General features: G+C 43.3%; 1 protein-coding gene across 3 annotated transcripts in view; it reads right to left on the reverse strand.

Annotated features, from left to right (window-relative positions):
- Nucleotides 1–11,643: 11,643 nt before the first annotated feature.
- Nucleotides 11,644–21,244, reverse strand: part of PUM2 (pumilio RNA binding family member 2) — a 48,901-nt gene continuing 39,300 nt past the window's right edge. For 2 of the 3 annotated variants that reach the window (XM_009280500.1, XM_009280499.1), the window contains 6 exons: nt 19,694–19,822; nt 19,293–19,430; nt 17,498–17,623; nt 16,419–16,540; nt 15,331–15,523; nt 11,644–14,598 (listed from right to left, as the gene is read on the reverse strand). In XM_009280500.1, the coding sequence (XP_009278775.1) occupies nt 14,467–14,598; nt 15,331–15,523; nt 16,419–16,540; nt 17,498–17,623; nt 19,293–19,430; nt 19,694–19,822 (840 nt within the window). In that variant the 3' untranslated portion in view covers nt 11,644–14,466. Of the gene's footprint in view, nt 14,599–15,330; nt 15,524–16,418; nt 16,541–17,497; nt 17,624–19,292; nt 19,431–19,687; nt 19,823–21,244 lie in introns of all 3 variants that reach the window. The other variant, XM_019472395.1, reaches the window with a different exon arrangement.

Here is a 21,244-nt window from a genome sequence, read left to right on the forward strand (position 1 = left end):
CGCCGCAGGGCCCGGCCCGGCCCGGCCCGGCCCCGGTCGCCGGGCGGCCCCGCTCCCGGGACGGCTCCCGCTCACCGCCAGCGGGGCTTTCTCCCCGAAAAAATAAGGTGTGTGCGTGTGGGGTGTCCTCCCTCCTGCCCGCGGATCCCTGGGGCTGGCCCCGCACCCTCTGCCCGTGCCTTCATGGCATCCGATTTTCTGCTGCTCGGAACAGGTTTTCTGGCGGTGTAAAATGCTGCGAGAGCTTTGCGGCAGTAAGTGCTGCTTTAAAAGAAGCGCCCTCCTGCAAATTACCCCTTCTTCTTGAGTTAAAAGCAATTTTAGCACTTTTCAGCGCTGCTGCGGGTTGGTCTTTGCACATCTCACTGTAGATAGCAAAAATGAGGCAGGCAACCGTCCTGCAAAAAATATACCACGGGCTGAATTTTATCACCCTGCTTACAGGGCCAGGGCTGGAGTTCCTGTTCACTTCCAGTCAATTCAGTTGTCTTTTTTTCTTTTTTTTCTCTTGTGTGTGTGCCAGCGCATGTTGAAGTGTTGGCTATAAACAATACAACTGAATGTGTGCGCAAACATTATTAAACAAAAAAAAGAAAGGCAGTTTTTAAGAATACTGCTGCTGTTAGCTGCAGGAGCGCACATTGGCTGCATGGCCGATGGGCACCGCATGCCTGCAGAGCAGCTGGATGGATGAGGGATGTGGCCAAGCCTGCGGGCACAGGGCCGTGCTGCCCCGGGAACTGCTCGTGGGGGGGGGGTTACCCAAAAAAGACCCGCAACTGGTGCTTCCTGGTTGCTCAGGAAACTTTCAGTGGGCGTTGGCCCATCTCTGCCAGACCCAGGATCCCTTCCCACAGCTGTGGCCCAATTGGATAGACGTACTTGGATATTCACTGTGGCTAAAACTCTTGTGATTTTATCACGTGTCTTTAATTAGCTTGCTTTCTTTCCCTCCCTCCCTCTTAAATTACTCATGCAGCCTTCGTAGGAACGACTCCTTCTATGCTGCCTTTCCCTCAGATGAGCCATGGCCACCATGTTCTTGAGCCATCAAGATGGGGTCATTGAGCCATCCCCACGATGGGGCCGATGGGGCGAAGATGGCGCCCATGGGGCCCCACGGCCAGGATGGCCACTGGCGTATGAGGCAGCCAGGTGGGATGGCAAGGTGGGGTGGGGAAAGGATGCAAAATAAAAGTCATGGGGGTACGTGGGTGCCTGGCAGGTGGCTGTGCCAGAGCAGCAGTTCCCAGGTGGGAGAGCAGGCTGCTGCTGAGGGATGGGGGGAGAGTGGCCTTTCCAAGCCACATCTTGAACCTGACGCAACCAGGACATTGGAGATGAGGCTTTTGGGATGAGGCTTGGGACAGAGATGCTTGGTGCTGGGGCCTGCAGAGTGTGAGGCTGAAAATGTCACCTGGGCTTGGTGGGCAGCTTCTAACATCTAGCTGTGATAGCATCACCAGGAATCAGGAAATGCATGCCGGGCACGGTCACTCTTCTCGGCTGATTTCAGTGTAGCAGGGGCCGGTTTGGCCAGGGCTGTGCCTGATGCTGGACCCTTGCAACCACGGAGGAGGGAGGAAACACTTCCACAAGGGCTGCTCCTAGGAGCAGTGGAGAGACACCGGTGGGGTTGTGCGACGTAAGGGTTTCATGCAAGTGTGGGGGGGTGTGTGTGTGTGTTTGGGGAGATGGTAGATCAAATCGTGCTGCGGTACTTCTCACTGGATTTGCTAGAAAACATTTAGAGCTTGATTGGGATGTTCTGGTCAGGATCTGTGAATGGGGTAAGGGAAGAACAATGCTGTGTTTGGAAGCCAAGTGTTTTCAGTGACATTCCCGTGCCCTCCGCTTGATCACTGAAGCATGCTAAGTATTGTGGTTTCAGGCAAAAGAGCTCCATGCTGAAAAGCCAGATGAGACTTGTATGGAAGGGAGTTTCTTGGCAGCCCTGAGCTCAGGGGGTGATAGGAGTTGGTTGCCTCTGCCCAGTACAGTGGAGCTGTGGGGATTTCCCAGAACTGGATCAAGGGCTTCCAGCAGTGTAGCCCAATTGAACTCAGCCTCCCCGGGGATAAGGCGCTGGTTTGAACTGTGTCCTGCCATGGGAAGAGGGGGAACACAGCTGGGGAAGGAATCTAGCCCGCTGCTTCCGCCACCACCAGAGGCAAGGGGGGAGCAGGGATGGCAATTGTTGCTTTTGGGCAACCGCCACCACTCTTCACTGTGTTCTGCAGCAGAAGCTGTCCTTCCTTAACCCCTAACGAATGTGAGCACCACGCAGCAGCAGGAGCTGCCTGCCTGGTTTTCCAGGAGTCAGACCTACCCACAGTAGTGTGTGAGGATGTGGCCAGTGTCACCGTGTGTCCTCACCTCGCATTTGCCCACCAGCAGCGGTGGAGCCTGCAGAGCAGATGACTGCCTCTTCTCCTGAAGTCTGGTGCCATGTGTCCTTAGATGGTTTATTAATGGACTGTGACCAGATGGGGTGCGGTTAGAAAAAGCTGATTCTGTTCCAAGTTCCTTAAAAAGGGCTGGATCGTACCTGTGGCATCAAGCTGGATAGGTTCACACATCACATCTCAGTGACTTCACCTGTTGACAAACTTGTTTGAGGATATTACAGCCTTACACCTTGGGATGGGGAAGGGGAGTATATTCCCTAATACACAGTGGGAGGTTAGAGTATATGCAAATACTGAGATTGCTTTAAGTGTACAGGCAGCTGCCTGCCTACTGGGATCGTGGAGTTGACAGCTCACTGCTAATGGGTGCTCTCTCTGGTTGGCTTCAGATAGTTGGCTTCCCTGCTGATGATTGCCTATTTCTCAGTTGTTGCTTTTGTGCCAGAGAGAAAACTCTTTTTTTTCTCCTATTTGGTAGCTCAGTTAACCAAAGGGGGATTATAAGAATGGGAAACCCACAGCTCCTCACAAGTTCCACTTCTTTCAGCTGTAACGTGTAGATGAGGCTTTGAGCGAAAGCCCTGAATCTGTGTGGTGATCGCTGAACAGGACAGAGTGGAAAGAAGGTGCCTTCAGACACGTGGGACAGTTACAGGATGTTAAACACATTCAGTTAAATGCTTTCAGATTGAGTCTGCCCCAGAAACTGGTTGGAGTGATGTAGGAGATGCACCCAAAGCAAGTGATGGTGTCTGGTAAGGGCTTGAAGTACTGCCACTGACGTTCCCTTCGGCGTCTGGGTTTTTCCAGCGGATGGTGCCTCAGAACGGCGAGCTGGCAATGAGAGGTCTTGATCAGAGACCTAAAACCTGGGGATGGAAGAGGAAGGATTGTTTGTCCTGAGGGGGCCAGGAGGAGGCTGGGGCAGTGTGGCTGGTGGTCTATTTGGAGACCTCGGAGACCAGGAAGGTTTGCAAAGTTTCACTCCTTGCTAGCCTGGAGCTTCTCTACTCCTTCCCCTTTAAAGTCCCTCTGGCCAGTGTTTCTATTACCCATGGCTTACACCACATCCTCCTCTTTCTAACTCCATGCAGTAACAGAAGAGCAATCCGCCCATTCCTTAAATCAATACCGACTGCAAGAACAAGTCTGCAGAGGAAGCAGCCTGGGCCTTCAACCTGGTGTTACCAAAACTTGTCTGCCAGTGTGCAACGTTTGGCATCCAGTCTCTGTGCTGGCTCATCTGGGAGCCCAGACACCGCGGTTCCCGATTCCCACGACGGTCACTCTTTGTTCAGGGTGGTGGCACCGAATACACTTAACTCTCTTCCCGCCTCCTCCCATGCCTTGGCGAATCCTGTGCAGTTTGTTTTGGATGTCCTTTTGCACTGATGTAGAAATAATTGATTCTGACCTTTTCAAATGCCGACTGTGATTTATAGCAGGATCACCTGAACCCACCCAGTATGCTTGCACAGTGATATCTGATTTTGCTTGTTCTGTCCAGCCGCCTTTCCAGTGAGTCAGACATCTCTGAGCAACTCCATCTGCCTCCTGGCTTTCACTCCCAGGAAGTGAGAGACTAAAGGAGGCTCCCCCCGGCCCACCCCAAGGCGTGGAGTGTGAAGTTAGCCTGAGGGGATGTCTGCTCTGATGTCCTTTCTTCTCCCCCCCTGTAATGCTCTGATGGAAGGGATGACCTTGCTTATTTGGTCAAGAATAAGCCTTCTTGCAAAAACTCCGAGGTTTTTTTTCAGCTTAAACAATGCAATGTTTAATGGTCCAAGTGTCAGTGTAGCTGCAGTGTTGGCTTTATAGATACCAACTGAATCAACTTGGCTGCCTCTCCCAAGAATTCGGTGGCTTTTTTTCTTCTCCTCCATCCCCTTTCCCTCTGTCCTGCTAATGAGAACTTCTGGGTGGACACTGAAAACTATGTATAAATGTGTCTGTGCCACTAACCAAATATTTCTCGACCTGGTTTAGCAGAGCTTCCTTTGGCAAAAGCCCGGCTGGCAGCGGCATGCCACTTTTGTGATAGTTTTCATAAACAGCTGTAATAAACCCAGCTGCATTTCTTTGATGCTGCATGTGAGGGCCTTGTAGGATCCTGCACGCTCATTACAGAGAGCCTCAGAACTGGATTTCGGGGGCTGGTGCATCAAAAGCTATGGAGGGGTTTCCCATTAGCCTCCGTGGAGTTTGGCTGAAGTTACATGGATGTTGCCCACAAGAAAAGACTGACTCGCTCTCTCTTGATGAGGTCTTTTGCTGTAATACCGGCTGGTGCTTTCACTGTTCAACAGTTTTGGCCCACCAGTCTCAGGGCTTGTGGACTAGGCAGGTATTTCTCAAAGCACTCACTTGAATAACCACTGTTTTTTTGGTTTTTTTTCCTTGCCCAGGGAGAGACTGTCCTGCATTTCTGTGCTTCGCTTACTTACCCATGTGGTTAACTCAGGACGACTCACTTGCAGTGACTAGCACTGGTTTGCAGTGCATGATCCCTCAACCTCTGTGACCCTAAATAATTTGAGCACAGAATGGGGTTTGCCCTGATGTGAAAATGAGCACGGAGAGAAGGGTATCACAATTCCCAGGAGCATACAGACAAGTGACTGCTGCTGCTGGGAGCTTTGGAGAAGAGGGAAGAGGCACAGGGAGGACAGAGCCCATCTATTTCCACAGCATCCCTTGCTTGGTACCTGCTGACTTTCTTGCTGGCTGCCAGCCTGGCTCTTCCAGGGGGGGTTCCATTGATCCTGTGGTCCCATGAGGGACAGGAGCTTTGTTCAGACCAAGACTCGCAGGTTGGATGCTTGAGCTGCAAACCCTCTGACCATGGACGAGAAGTTGGACCCTTCATAGCTGCCTGCCATCCTGCGAAATAGGGCCTGTGATACTTAGCGCCTTCTTAGTGCCTCAATGACTGTCGTGAGAATAAAAATATGTGTAGTTTTAATCCTACAGCTGGCTCTGGCAGTGCCACAGAGACCCATTATTTGCCTGGGAGAGGTGGGGACTCCAGGTCAAATGAGGTATAATCTCTTATCAAAGGACTCCTGTATTTTCTCTGTGTATTCCTTTACTGTCCTCATCTGTGACAGAGGCTCCTGGATGCTTGAATAACTCGCGTGAAACTTTAATAAAAGTTCTCCTTGTGGGATGTGGTGCCTGTTTCTCTCTGACCATACCAACTATACAATGTACTCTTGAAGTCAGCTATCAGTTTTTGCATAAACCAGTGCTGTACTGCTGGTTAAAAAGTTCCAAATGAAGGAGAAAACTGAAGAGTTTTAACCAAAATATGGAAGTATTCAGTCCACATGAAACATGTTAACTGTATGCTTCAACACTTTTAAACAGCCAAATGACTTGGGTTAGGTGTTTCTGCTGCATGGAGAATTTGAGTAAGCACGTATAGCTCCAGGAATTCTGCCAAAGCAGGTTTAATACTCCTACGTATGCAAAAAAGCTGTGGTCTTGGAAGAAGCAGATGCTGTAGCAGAGCAGTCATGAGAGCAGGGTTAGGCTGTACCAGAGGTTTTAGTTCAATTTTAGTAACTGTTAGAACAGACAACATTTGCGGCATTGGGAAAAATACTGTTGGGTTTTGGGTTTTTTTTATCAAGCTGATATGATCTGGACCCCAGGCTTGCTGAGAGTCTCTGAGGAATGCTGCTCTTGGGCTAACTTCAGGTTTTATCGTTTACTCTTGCTATCAATCGTGACTATGCCATGAATTTGATATGATATAACATACAGGTTTTCTTCCTGATTAACCAAAAGGATGCATCTTGCTGTAATTATCATCCTTCATTTAGCATTTCGAGGCCACTTACCCATTTCTGCAGATATTGGCTGTCTCAGGGCTGTATGCAGTCACTCCACTGCCGTATCCCTCCAGGCGGTACAAGTGTCTCAGCTCTTGCTGCCATAGCATTGATTCACCCATTGATTCCCCACCCATCCTGTCTCATCCTTCATCCTGGACCTTCTCACGCATTCATTAGGAGTACACCTTTGCCCAGCTCCTGTTGTCACCCCACCTGGGAGTAGGGTTAGTGTAACCCATACCCCAGGTATGTGTTTGTGCCACAGGGATGGAGCTGGTGCAAGGCTGGAGCAGAGACCAAGGTGTGCTTGAGCTGTCTGCCCTTCAGCACGTGTTACTGGTGATTAACCACCACCATGGGAACGCCTGCCCAGGTGGGAGGCAGGGTGCATGGCCAGAGGGAGGAGAGCAGGGTGGCACAGGAGGGGACATACATGGGTGAGGAACTGGAAGAAAGGAGTAGAGCAAGGGCTGTAACCCCATTGGGTTGTGGGGTGGGTTTCTGCAGTGCTGACCTACATGTCTATGGGGGGGAGAGAGAGCTGGGGTTTTACTTTGGGTTTAAGCTTTGTTTGGCATGTGTGCATGCTGCCTGCCCCATTCTGAGCAGCACTAATTCTGGCATGGTGAGCACGGATATTTTAGTTGCTTATTTTTTTCCTTTTTTTGTTTCATTTTGATTTCTTTTTAGGTGATTGTGAAGTTAGCTATACTTCACAGGGAGGCCTGGAATGAAGGTTTTGCTGTGCATAACGGTGTCTTTTTATTATTACTATTTTTTAAAGATACCACTGGGTTCCCAAGGTGCTCCTTCTCCCTTCCCCCTCCCCTTCTCCCAGTATTTATAATCGAAAAAGTCATTATGGTTGTTTATTACCTGGTGGTTACAGTAGCTTTGAGCGTGTGTGTGTGGATGTGTATGCTTTGTTTCTCTCTCTCTCATCCCATCCTATTCTGCAATATAAAGCTGTTCTCACTTCCACCCCCAACAAACCCTTTGGGCCTATTCCTGCCTTCCATTCCCTCCCTCCCCTTTTAACCACTGCTTTATAAAAAGTTGCTTATCAGTTTCTGGTACCTTCTAGGTGAAGAAACCCATTGTCTATATGAAGGTGTCCAGTGCCATCTTAGATGTCCTGGAGTGGGAGCTAGAGGCTAGGCTGAGGCAAGCTCCTAGGGGATGTTCACCTGCTCTGTCCAGGTGTCTTGGATCTCGCCAGGGTCTCTCAAATGGCACCAGATAGCTAGGTAGGCAATAGGATCCATTCCCAGTGTATGTGTCTGCATGGAAGTGTCTACACCTAAACAGAAATAGTTTTAAACTTGGATGGTGTCTCCCCCGTAGCCTTGCTGATGGAGTGTAGCTGCATGGCCCTTGTAGGAGTATCCCTTCTCGAAGTGGATAGCAGGAGCCGTGCAGGACTTCACAGAAGTGTAGAGTGGGTGACCTTTAATGCCCCGATCAGATCTCTGGGCTTTTGTTTCCCCACGTGTGGAGGGGGTGGCACACGGGGTAGGGCTGGGTGAGAGCCCCTTTCCCAGCAGGATGCTAGCTCGCATGACTCCCAAACTGGGATGAATAATCAAGCCCTTGGTTCTCATGAGACACATGACATTTCAAGGAAACAGGAGACATCATGTGAATTTTGGAGTACTTAAGATAGTCACTTTTCAAACAAAAAGGCTTTTAAAGAGCCAAATGACACAGTTGAATGAGATCAGTGTATAGCCTGGAGCTCTGACAGAGTGAACTCTGCTCCATTCAAACCATCCCTCCATGCAGGGGGTTGGAATTGACGCTGTGGCTTGCATTGAGTTTGTCCATCCTCAGCTCTTCAGCCCAGCTTCAGCCCTCTGTAATCCTTGCTTAACGAGCAATTGCTCTGACTGTTCTACCAGCCTCTGGAAGCCAGGTTATATACAAAGGTGCGGAGCAGGGAGCAGCACTGAGGCAGACCCACCAGATCTGAGCCCAACGGAGAAGCAACTGGGCTGAATCCTTCCCCAAGATCCTAGCTTGTACGAGCAGGTGGCCTCCTGAAACCTCTCCTCCTGGATGGATCATGTCGGGGGCGGGGGGAGAACTGCAAATACTTTCTGATGCTGTGTTTCAGTCCTGTTAGAGAAAGGGACATAAGATTATATAGGGGAGGAAAGAGAGGTCTTCCTTCCCACCAGGGAACCTCTAACTTCTGGTTCTCCTGAGGTAGACAAGGAATAGGGTGCCTATATTTGCACTCATGGGAGAAGAGAATATAGCTGTGAATGTGCTTTCTGTCACCATCTCCCTCGCTGGCCAGGCCAGCCGGTGCTTCTGCCACCACCTTCCTGTGTGTTGCCCTTGCCGTAACACTCCCTCTTCTTGTAGTTTTCATTGGCCCTCAGTAAGCAGTTGCATATCTTCAGGGATCTTTATTTTAGGACCTACTTTAAATGACACCTGAAACAGCTCTGCTTCCTGTGAAAAGCCCTTTGACAGGAGCAGACTGTGGTCTTGCAGCCTGAGAGGGCACAGCAAACTTCACCTGTAAGGAGAGGGACCTCAGACAGGCTTGGCCAATTCCTCACCAGTCCCCACCAGTGACATTCCCCTGCAGTGGTCGAGTACCACAGCAGCTCCATGCCGCTGTGGATACGATCTGTAGCAACCGATGGGAGCATTTGTGAAACCGTAGCGTGTGAACCTGCCTTGTGATCAGCAGCCAAGCAGGCTGCGTTCCCTAAACAGCCTCCACCACCTGAGCACTGTTGTGCCGGGGAAGAGTTGTCTGCCTTCCTGCCCCCCTTAGGCTGGGAAAAGATCCGGCAGCCCGGAAGGGCTGCGGCGCTGTGTGGCTGCCAGGAAATCTGAACCCTCCAGGCAGGTCTTAAGCTCAAATGAAGCTCATTAGGGCTGCTCAGCTCAGCTTAGTAAGGGGTTTCTCCCTGTCCTGTGGTCTAGTACATCAGCTGTGTCACCTGCAACGTGCCCCTGACTCGTTTGCAGATCTAGATACTTTAGGGCTGGGTAGGTACTGTGCAAGCAGAGGAGGATGAGGCAGAAGGCCTCTTGTGCCCAGAGCACTAATGCTGGTGAGAGGGTGAACATTTTATTCCTATGTTCGTACTTACTAATGAAACGAAGAGGGCCTTTAGAATAGGTCTTCCTACATTTCAGCTGCTATATAAAAAGTCTCTGGGGTGTTTCCAATTTGTTAATGATGGGGGAATGCTGCTCCCAAGATATATTTTGCATTAAGTGAATCTGGGAGAATCAAGGTGGAGACAAGGATCTGGAGAGCAGAACCTACCCACTCCCACCTGCGTGCTTTAGGAGTCATGCTCCATCTTGTGCTGTTTGTGATGCAACGAATGGTTCAAGCTGTGCTAAAAGCCCAGCCCAAATTCAGGAGCAGAAAGTGAACCCGCCCAGCTCCTTGTGGTTAGGACATACTCCTGTGAAGTGAGGGAGGTGGGTTCGAAACCCCGAGGCTGATAAAGGAAACTAATTCAAGCATCTCATTTGCTGGCCAAGTTCCCTAACCACAGAGCTAGCATGCAAAAGGAGCTCCGTCCAAAGGGCTGATGGAGGAAACACTCCTGCACCACCTCACCAAGGAACACCAGCAGTTCAGTTAAACCCGTAAGCTTGGTCTTCCCTAGTGGCTCTCTGCCCCTGACGCAGGGTGGTAGCTTCCTGATAGCCTCTATGTTCTGAAACTTAACATGTACGTTGGGTTTTGGTTTACTCCCTTGGATAAAGCAGTCGCCTCCTTTCCTTAACATGGGCACTGCACTAGCAGGGAAAAGCCCATGTGCTGTATTGGCTCTGGAGTGCTATCAACACTTGATAAGACATCCTCCCATCCTTCCCGCCTGGGAGGAGGTGACCTATGACTGGTCTTTCCATTATAATCTACATTTGCTAAGTTCTCCCAAACCTCTCTAGCCCAATTCCGCACACTAGCCCTTAAGGAACCAAGCAGAGCCCCAAGAGGGATATGCTATCCCTGACAGGAACCAAGTTTCCCCATCCCCAAGCCAAGAGGTGCTTGAATCGGCAATCTTTGGGCACATCCTGACATCGTTTCCAATCACAGGAAATACTTCAAATTGAAACTCTTCAGGCAGAGTAAAGCATTGCCTGTAGCACACACTCATCGAAACATGGGTGTTGCCCAGAGACTAATGAGACCTTGGGATCACTTCAAGTGCCACCAGTAGCTTGGCAAGATGTGAACCGTTGTGTTAAACTGAGACGCTCCTACCCTGTTGTGGGCTGGGACAGCTGAGATCAGATACAGCATGTGGTTTTCCCCTTTCTTTCCTCAAGCAGCACCACAGAACTACGTCACCACTGAACCAAGCTACAAAACGATCTGCCGCGCTCAGGATACACGATGACCAGCCACCGCTCTCGGTATAAAATCCAGCATTAGGGCACTGCGGGTGACCTGACTGCAACCACGCAGTAGCAAACTGCTTTTCTGTAGAGTTAGCGTTGAGTATTCTCCCCAGGCACATGACTTGCATGCAATCTGCAATTTTAAGGACCAGTCACTAGATCTTAAAATGCTTTTGCAATTGTTCTCTCAGCTTTACTTCCCTGAATGACATGGTGGGAGTTGTCACCTCACTCTTTACCCATTTTCCTAGTATGTTCAACATCAAACATTCTCATGGAACAAAACTGATTGACAGATCAACCTAATTACCATGCTACTACGCAGCAAGTCACAAGCATCTCTTCAAATGCCTGTTCCTTAGAGCAGAGGGAAGAAGAGTGACTAAATCAGTTCCTGAATCTCCATCAGCACTCTAAAACATCTAGACATTATGCCCCCAGAAACCTCCACCTTCCCCATACTCTGATGAGAAAGTATCAGTGGATCTAGCAGTCAGCAATGGAGATAATAGTATTATGGTTGTTCTGTCCATAAAGGGCCACTTAGGCAAGTTATTTTAACACCGAAAAGGGGACCCACTCCCCTGCAGTTAGACAGACCACTTCGCTCCACACATTTTTAGCTCAAGGCTAAAAATGGTCCTTTGAAACACTCCTGGGCAGTAACGGACGTGAGTGTGGATCCAGTGATGCCATAGACAGCTAACAAATCCAATCCTTCTCAAATGCTCAGGAACTCATCCTGCATCCAGTGGTGTACGAAGAAACTGTCGTCAGGCTGTAGCCCTAACTATACATCAGTGAAGATGTTTTGTAAGACAATATGAAGGTTTAGCTGCTCAGGACTGGCCTCCGGAAACTTAATGATCTAATACGAGGTTCTTCAACAACTGACTGATTTCCACCAGATCACTAGAAATGTTTTTCAAAGCCGAGCTCCACAGACAGCAGACAAGTCATGTAACTGAGAATATAAAGAATGGCTGGTTTCCTACAGGAAAAACACAAGACCAGATGTATTTCACACAGTGTTATTCACACATTTTCATTTTGATTTTTACAGTATATACATGTGAACATTACATTATTCAGTATAAGCCACCTGGAGTCAAACCTAATCAAACTGGTCCATAAACAGTCTGTATCAAAAAGCAGTATTTGAGCAAAAGTCTAGTGGTTCTACCCAAAGCCTAAAATAGTGATTTTCATGTTCCTGGACAGAATTTGTGCAAAATGATTTTAGGAGAGCAAGTGGGAGATGATGTTCGAGATACTGAAAGCACTAAGGATGATAGTTATAGGACTGTTTAAATTCAACCATGGCATGAGTGCTACAGGGACAAAATACTGGGACATTATCAGTTTCTGCCTGGACATCCCCGAAAGCCTACCTTACTGTCTTATGTGCTGAAGAGAACGTCGGCTCTGGGGATTGTAACACGCAGCATTTGTACACAGGGTAAAAATAGTCACCGAGGAGAATCAATGCGTCCAAGGAAGTGGCTCAAAGTCATCCTTTGTGTGACTACGGGAAAGCTCTGGCTCCAGTGACAGAGCTTGTACCTCTCGAGAGGAATTTTGTGAACTGCCACGCAAAAACTCCTTGGCAATTAGAATTGTGCTTACTAAAAATAATTAGGCCTACTACATCACGTAATGCAGGCACTAAATGACCGATTCAGAAACTGGAAGTAGGCCAGAACAAACTTTCCCATTTGCCTATTAATGATTTAACGCTACCATTAAAAAAAGTAGCGCCTCAGATGTATGCTTTCGTAAGATTTATGTAAACCTGATATAAACCGTAATACGACAGAATTCCTTACACAAGTTTATACCACTACTATTTTCCTTCCTCATGATCAGACCCCTACCATAACAGCCTTTTATTTGATCAATGCTCAAGACGTTGCTTTCAAACTATCCTGTTGATCAAAACTTTAGGTTAAGCCATCCAAAATGAATGTTTTACACAAAATACTTACTTCAACAACATACAAAGCACTTTCTTTATCTTTCAGAAACTGAATATACAAAGTAAGCTTTTTCCAAAATATTTCCATAGGCAAAGGATTAAAAAGGATTTTAATTATACACATATGGTCACAATTCTGCCTTAAAAAGATCGTTGGGAAATGTACATAAGGCCGCTTGTAAATGTACATCATCTTTATGTTACTGTTACAATGTCTATGTCCAGAGAAAAAAATTGACAGTATCATACATATTTGCTTTATGCTGGGAGAAGGCTATTCAAAAATACAGTACTCTTCTGTACAAAAAAATCATGCCACATTTATTAAGATGGAAGAAGCATTGGTTTCTGTGATAACCAAATATTTCAGTCCATTTCTTACTATGCTTACTATCCCGATTTAAAATTTGAACAGATTGATTTCCCAAAGTGTCCATATTAACAGCATCAACAGCTATGTTATAAACAAAACATAATGTTTCTCACAATAGATAAAAAGAAAGCCGGTTCATATTTCTGAAACCATATAAAGATAGAATTTAAAAAAATCACTCTTGATTTGCTGAAATAAATTTACATTATACAACACTATATGCCAGGGGGAGAAAAGGGAACGGGGATATGAATATACACTAAAATGCAAATTTTTGTCCCAAAAAGGGGTAAAACAAATTACATTTACAGCATGAAGGTTTACAAATGTACATCTGTACAACCAAGGTAAGCATCACTACTAAATTAGCAAGGCTTGTAATAAACATCGAAACGAGAGATTTGTTTTCAAACTGTAAACTTACACCTATTAACTACACGTATACAATGCATATATTTATAGGAAGCAAAAAGCATCTGAATATTTAATCAATCATGCTTAAATGTTGAGCTATCAAGTTTACTTTTCAGTGGCCCCCTTTCTCTTCATCAATACCTATTTTTTGCATCTACAGTGAGAAAGCAAAATAAATGCTCAACACTTTCAAATCCTTACAATTCTATATGCAAAATAAAAAAATACAAATCTCTACTCTTCCTGCGTTGTAAAACTGACTGTAAAGTTAATACAGGGTTCACTCCTTTTCCAACAGTGTACTTTACTGAGTGGAAGTACCACCATCATTTTAATCCCTCTACCTTGTACAACAATTAAATATATAAGTATATACAGCACTTTTATTTTTAGTACATCACTAGAGAAAACCTTCGGGCACCATTTAAAAAAAACCAAACAATCCAACTGTATCCACAGCAAGTGATGAAAGCTAGTCTTTTAAAGTTTCCATTGTTTTATTATTCCCTACTTTAATTTGCTGTGCCCTGTTTATTATTTGGATAGTATGTTGTGAACCACCAAAATACAACTTAACTTTTCAACATGTTAAATAATGTTTATGCAGCTGATCAATTTTAATCTGGTATAAAAGACTTCACACAAAAGGGAAAAATAAGGATTAATTCTATATACAACTCTATAAACCTGTTGTGCTATGATGATGGGTAGACCTACCAGATTGCAAGCCAGTGTATTAAAAGAATACTGTACTTTTTCCCTTTAAAAACTATTTCAGTGACTTTACAAGGTAAAAATTTACAAAATATGTGACAGCTATTTTGATACAATTACATCATATACAGGCATTCTGTGCTTTGCCAGCCATCCAATCTGATAGGTCTCCGGATCAGGGCTGGAGATATTTTTTATTTTTTTTTTTATTAATTCACTCCCCAAAAATATACACAAGAATAAAAATTTTACAAATGGATGAACAAAATCAACAAATAGATTTAAAAAAATCAGAACATTTATAGTTAAGTTGTATGTTTTGATCATTCACAATTCAATTTTTCTTCCACTTCTTTTTGTCTCTTACAGCATCCCATTTGGTGGTCCACCAATTGGCCCCAGATCAGCACTGTTCTTCAGGTAATACTTTTCCAGCTTGGCCAGAATGTGTTTGCCATAGGTATATTTACGCAGAGTTGTGATGTGGGGTCGAATCTGTAAGAAGAAACCTGTTATTTTTATTCCCCCCCCTAAAAATTGTACGTAGAGGTTACTACATTTCAAAAATATTATGTAAAAAAGTGTCAGAAGCCTGTATTTCAAAATTTTGGAAGTTTCTGGAAAGATGTAAAGCTGGTGATTTTGACTCACCAAATAACTGACGTGCCTGTCACGGGAAAAGGGAGGCAGCCCTTTTGTGGGAATGCCCCTGTTGGTGACTGGGGGAAGCAGAGCTCCTGCAGGAATATACTGGGCCCTGTGTTAAATAGCCTAGGGCAATTATGGCAATAGCACTTTTGTCCATGTCTGGATATTCTTAAGTAGAAAATGTGCCCGTATGTTAGGAAGCAGGGGAATCTCTTTTGGGGGAACTGCAGAATGGATTTATACCAGCAACCAGCAAATAAAAAGAGAAACCTGTATTTCTTCTGTTATATTAATAAAGATGACAGATACTACAGTTTTGTATTAAAAGTATTTTCACAGAAAAGCTGGCACAAAGAGAGGGAATGAAATCCAACTTTTGAAACTTTTCTGTAGATTTACAATTTTTGCTCAGAGACCTGAATAAATTCTGCTTTATCAAGCTCCACTGAATTTAATGTTTATACATCAAGTTCTAGATTACAAAACTAGTGAGTTTTACATCCAGAGGGAAAGGTAGTCTAGCAGAAAAATTAGTATAGATAATATTTTCTGAACCAATAAAACTATATACAAATATACCTTGTGCATTATTATCTTCCGCTGAGCAGGTTCAGCCATATCAATCATCTTCTGAACAACATAGTTGGCATACTGGTCCTTCATCATGGTGTATAAGGCACTGTGAGGACCATCATTCTGGCAACAGACCTCATCAATAAGTAAAGCTCTTTCAGCACGAGAAGCATGAGTTACACATTTTTCTACCACATTGCTGAAAAATAAGACAAACGCATTCTGTGACTTAAGATGTAACATTCTTTTAGGTAGCAATTTTTAATTTATCTGAACAGTTCAAGTGTCTTAACGCCGCTAAAGAGCGCACTGTAAACGCATCAAGTCCTGATTTCCAAATCTTTAGTCTGTAATGATTGAAGAAGTTAAAGGATTATACACTCCTATTCATGTAAAAAAAAGTAATTTTCTGATACTTATTATCTTGTGGGAGAGATTTTCCACTGGACCTACAGCAGATATACTGGACCTCAGGTTGCAGATGTATTCTAGTACATCTATTTTGGTTGTGGGCCCTTTTAAGACGCAACAGAGAAAGCCAGATACGAGGCTTCCTGCTTTTTGAATAAAGGCGGTTTTCAGGAGCATGCCTAGATCAGAGATACTGTCAAATATTTTTTTTTTGTAGAGGAAGTCTCTGACCTTCCAGATATCTCAGAAGCTGGAAAGGCCATCAATGCTTGTAAGACAGCAAAGTGATTCTGGTCCTAAGTTTGTGCTTTAGAAATTAAGCAAGTCCCAGATTATCTTCATCAGTGTATCAAGCACATTCTAGGATGGCTTTTCACCTGGCTCTGGGGATCTGCACATGGAGACTTGGAACCCATTCCCCGCACTTGTACAAGGTGAATGAAAACCATCCCATAAACCTGTGGAATCTTCTTTGTTTTGCTACAGAACAGCATTTCCCCTTTCCCTTCCCCAAATCTAGTATAAAATACCACTACCGCTCATCTCAAAAATATGAAATTTCAGGAGGCAAGTTACACAACAGGAAAAAACCTATCATATCCTTTTTGTAACACAATAATTAAATCCAATACTACAACTTTAAAAGGTTAGTGAACCTTTAATATATGAAGGCTGTGCAATACCTGGCAAATTTGTGCTGACTCAGAGCTAGAACTTTTCCTCTTATTTCTGAAACTATTTTACTCTTGTCTTCAGGACGACCGTGCTCCAGTACATGTTGAATAACATAATTTCCGTATTGATCCTGAAAATAAGATGACTTCAATTTTCTTTTGTGTTCATACCAAGTAATCCATACAGCTTTTGTATATTTGTATAAACTTTCAAATTACTATTTGCACAGACATAAGGAAAAATATAATAATGTCAACACTATACAAAGTGATGCAAGAAATATTGCATCAAGAATTACTTAATGGACCACAAAAATTTACATGCAAAATGTAAATAATCTGTAAAAACAGCATTTTGTTAGAGTACCTTTCATCCTCTTAAAGAAAGAGGTCGTCAAAATTAAGATCATCATTCTTTAACAGCCGTAATATCTCCCTGAACTTTGGTTCCCCAAAACAGTGACTTGTATATACAAGAAACCACTGAGAAATAAACTGGACTGTGAATATGTAGCAAAAGGCAATTCTTGCCTTTTTGTGTGTGGAAATTCCTACTGAACACCAAGTCCCTTCCAGTAATTTGAACTGATTCAATTTCAAAGCCATTTGTAGCACTCATTTTGTTCGTCTGAGACCAAGACAGGAAATCATGTTGTATAAGGTCTTTTGCCTTCTTTTAGAAAAGAAGCCCTTTTTGTGTAAGAATATGCAACATGCATATTTTTGGCAATGTATTTGTGTTTAGACATTTTTAGAAGTTATCTGAAGGACACCTGAGTGAATCAAGATAAACTACAAAAAGGCAATCTTTGCAATAAAAAAATATACTAATTCTGTGCATTTACAATCTATATTCGAAGCTACAGTCAAAAGTGTAAGAAAAAGGCTTTTTATATCTTCTTTGCCTCCCAACTTCCAAATTCATTTTCATTAAAACTATGGAAGGAAAGAAGAAAAAAAAAAATCAATGTCTAGAAAACTAAAAAGAGGCAAATGCATTTAAACTATTTCTTAAACTAAGAGATAGGAATAAGTTATGAGAACAAAAAAAGCTCTAAAATGCATTAAAAATGAATATACACACTAACCTGCACTAGCTGTTCTGTGTGTTGATGCAGTTCTTCCAAGATTGGCAAAGTCTGCTCAGCAGTACAGTGTTCCAGAATACGCTGAATTACTCTACAACCATATGGATGAGTTGAAAGTACAAATACCTTAAAATAGGATTGCAAACTGAAGTTAAACCAACCGAAGTTTACAGATATAGTAATATTACCATGTTCGAAATGGAATTGAACATGCCAACTACTTCCATAAAAAGAGTTTTGCCTGCCAATATCAGAATTCCATCTCCAGCAGAAGTCAGGAAAAGATGAAAATGCAGTTTTTTCGTGTGTCAAGGTCTCCAGTAATTATACAACTAAGAACCCAAGTTTTCATTACAATGTTTCTAGCCTCTTAGCTGCAAAGGAAAGCCTGGAAGTATGACCCTTAATTAAGCACTGTTCACCTTTCAAGCTTTCCTTTTAAATTTGTACTTAATTTTCAGATTTCAAGATTTGGCATTTATAAAAAGGAGTTAATTATTGTGGCTGATTTTCACTAATTTCACATTCCAGCATATACAACAGGCTCCCTGTTACAGATATAAAGTTTGTAAAGAAGTATTCAAAAACGTAAGTCAAAATCTTGCTTATTCCTTTTGCTTGCTTCTCCAGAAGCTAGGTTTGTGTTTCGGGGATTAATTCAGAAGATTTAAGAGTCAGTGTTGGTCAGAACTGAACACAGAATCTTGTCTGATTAGACATAGATCCAAACGATACAGGAAGGTGAAAGATATGTATTGTTACATGACATGACTGAAGCGTGGTATTTTTCATTTGCCACTTCAGATTAGCTAATATTTTTTATATATAATTACTTGGAGCTGAGGATGGATGTCCAGCAGATAAACAGAGTCACATTTTAGTCGAGGGGCTCTATTTACAGTTTAGAAACTGCACCTCATCTACCCCATACACACATTTTGACATAAAAAGACCTGACCCTAGAAACCTTGGTATGCCATTTACTACTATGTACAACAATAATTCAGGTATTGCTGTCGTGTAAAATGTGAGAGAAGGATATTGTAGATTTTGTTAAGAAATACATTTGGCCATCCATTAAAGTAAAATTCAGTAACACAGCCAAGTTAGTAAGATTTTTACAATTCTTCGAGACTATAAAAGTACATGTTTGTCTCAGAGTATTAAAATCTTATTTAGCTGCAGCATATTCTCTAGCCTGCAGCACAGTATCAATCTTATATTAATAACTTTTTTGGAAACAAAACAAAACCCCCAACCTTAAATAAACAAATACTGCCCCCCCTTCACTTAACACTAGCCCATATGTACGGAACAGATTAGTGTATTTCTTCAAAGTATTTCCTTAATGATAGGCATTAATTGGGAAACGCCGAAAGACAGACTTGCACCATAAGCAACAGAAGAAAACCGAAATTTTAATGAAAAATATATGCTAGAGAGCAGATACTTTATTACTACATCAAAAATGGTAGTGTTAAAAGTTATAAAGGAAATTTGAAATGGCATATCACAACGCTCAAACAGAAAGCCTAGCCTTAAGCCAAATGCCTCTATTGGTATTTATAATACATCCAAACAGGTCTTTCTAGAGCCTCATCTCCCAACAGATTCATCTTTTTACAGCATGTTAACTGTCTCTTCAACAGCTTTTCCATTTTATCATGCCTTTTTTATCCTACTTAAAACAAGCTGACTGCAAAGTGTCAAACACTATCTTGTATATGCAAACGATGGAAAAAGATCTGCAAATCAAAGCAACCCTACAGAAGAGGAAGTGAACTGTTGACACTACCTGTCCTTTGAATGCGTCAATGATGAACTGGAGCGACTGGGGTTGAACACACTCAATACATTTTTGTACAACATGGTTTCCATTTTGATCTTTCACACATTTCAGAACATGACCATCCAACTCCTTCACCATTTCATTCTGGAAAAAAAAAGATTATCCTTGTCTTTACAGTGATTTTTTTCCCCCACCCCCTCAACGGAATATTCCATTTCATCCTAACTGTCCAATCTTCATATTCACTGGTGGTTTACTTGTGTACCTCAGCAATTTAATTTAAACAACTATTTTAGTCCCTAGGGCATTTAATAATGGAAGGAACGATCAACAATTTAAGCAAGTAAAAAGATGGATGCAATAAAAAGAAATAAAATAAAAAAAGTATTGCTCTAACTTACAATTACCTGCTGGTCAGGTGAGATTGACTCAAGTGCTTTCTGAATAACACGACAACCATACATCTGCAGGGCTAATGGCAGCACATGACCACGTATGCGTGTTGCTAGGGCTAACTTTTGATCCAGGCTTCCAAACTAAAAGAAAATAAATATGCTGTTAACAACTGAAGACATATTGCAGCACGCTGGAATTTACATGTCAGAGTAAGTAATTTCATGATGTGTTACAGGTTTACTGCGTGCCTTGAATGATTTTTCCCTTTATATTTTTGGTGGGTATATTTACCAGAAGCTTTTATATTCTAAATGCAACATTTTGCAATATTCCACATTCCAGTCACATACCTGCTATCAAATACATGACCTTGAAAGACAACAGAAGACATCAAAGTAGTTTATACTTGACTGTCTGTAGGAATATTGAAGTGCAATAACCCACTTATTTAGACAAATTATACCAGGCAAATTAGTTACAGATTACTGTAACGTATTAATTCAAATCAGATTTTCTCCGATATCTCAAATTTGTACAGGTCAGTGTATCTTACATCTTGTAAACAGTAAGCAAGCTGTAACAGGCGGGGGGGAAGATTTCAACCCCCGAAGTAGCTTCTTGGTAACTTCACGTGGCTTGAAGGATCATTCTTACCATGGGCACTTTGGGAAATCTAGAAATGCTTGGGCTTTGCAGAGCAAAATAAAAATGGTTTTGTACACTGGCTGTATTAGAGTATAATTCAACCAACGTTTTTCATCAGTAGCTAATTCCTCCTCATTATTATTCCCTCCATGGTGCTACTACAACCTTTTCTGTGCTGCTCCATGTTGAGCAGAGTGGAAGCCAGTCAGGTTTTGTAATAATACACATAACCCTGTTCCCAGATCCCCATGCAAGCTCCTGAGTTGGCACAGTACAAGAGACCACACAGAAGTCATCACCTGGACAATCAGCTGGGTGGCACCAGCAATATTCATGCAGCACTGCTGAGAACTGTCAAACCCCACACCTGTAGTCACCTAAGGTTCTGAAGAAAGCTCAAACAACTTTGCCTTCCTACTTAAAGAATGAACTAAATCCCTTACTACACCTAAGGCCTAATGCACTGTTTTCTTGAGAACTCTTCCACAGAATTAAAATGAAAACACTCAATTGGCAATGATTATCTATGTATCCATCCAATCTAACATTATGGAAAAGAACAGCAATTGATGACCCTTGAGCAAGATCAAGATCTTAACATACCATACGTCAGCCACACTTTTCAGAAGATATTTTGATTTGTAAAAAAGAGTATCAAGTAAGGAAAAAAGTGAGCAAATTGTTTAATAGATTACTCATTAAAAACTACATTCCTGTTTACAGCAACCATCTTATTTCCTATTGGACATTGTCCAACTTTACCTTCTATCCACTCAGATACTTTGATATGGTCCTTGATTTAAAGTACACTATGCTAGATACCTTTCCTACATATAACTTTTTCCAGGACACAGGTATTGCTTTTTCTTCTCTCTGTAAGTCAAATCTTGTAACTCTGATAAGGCTTTTTTTTTTAC

This window comes from Aptenodytes forsteri, unplaced genomic scaffold (assembly GCF_000699145.1).
Source record: "Aptenodytes forsteri isolate BGI_AS27 unplaced genomic scaffold, ASM69914v1 Scaffold67, whole genome shotgun sequence".
In the NCBI taxonomy this organism is placed as follows: Eukaryota; Metazoa; Chordata; class Aves; order Sphenisciformes; family Spheniscidae; genus Aptenodytes; species Aptenodytes forsteri.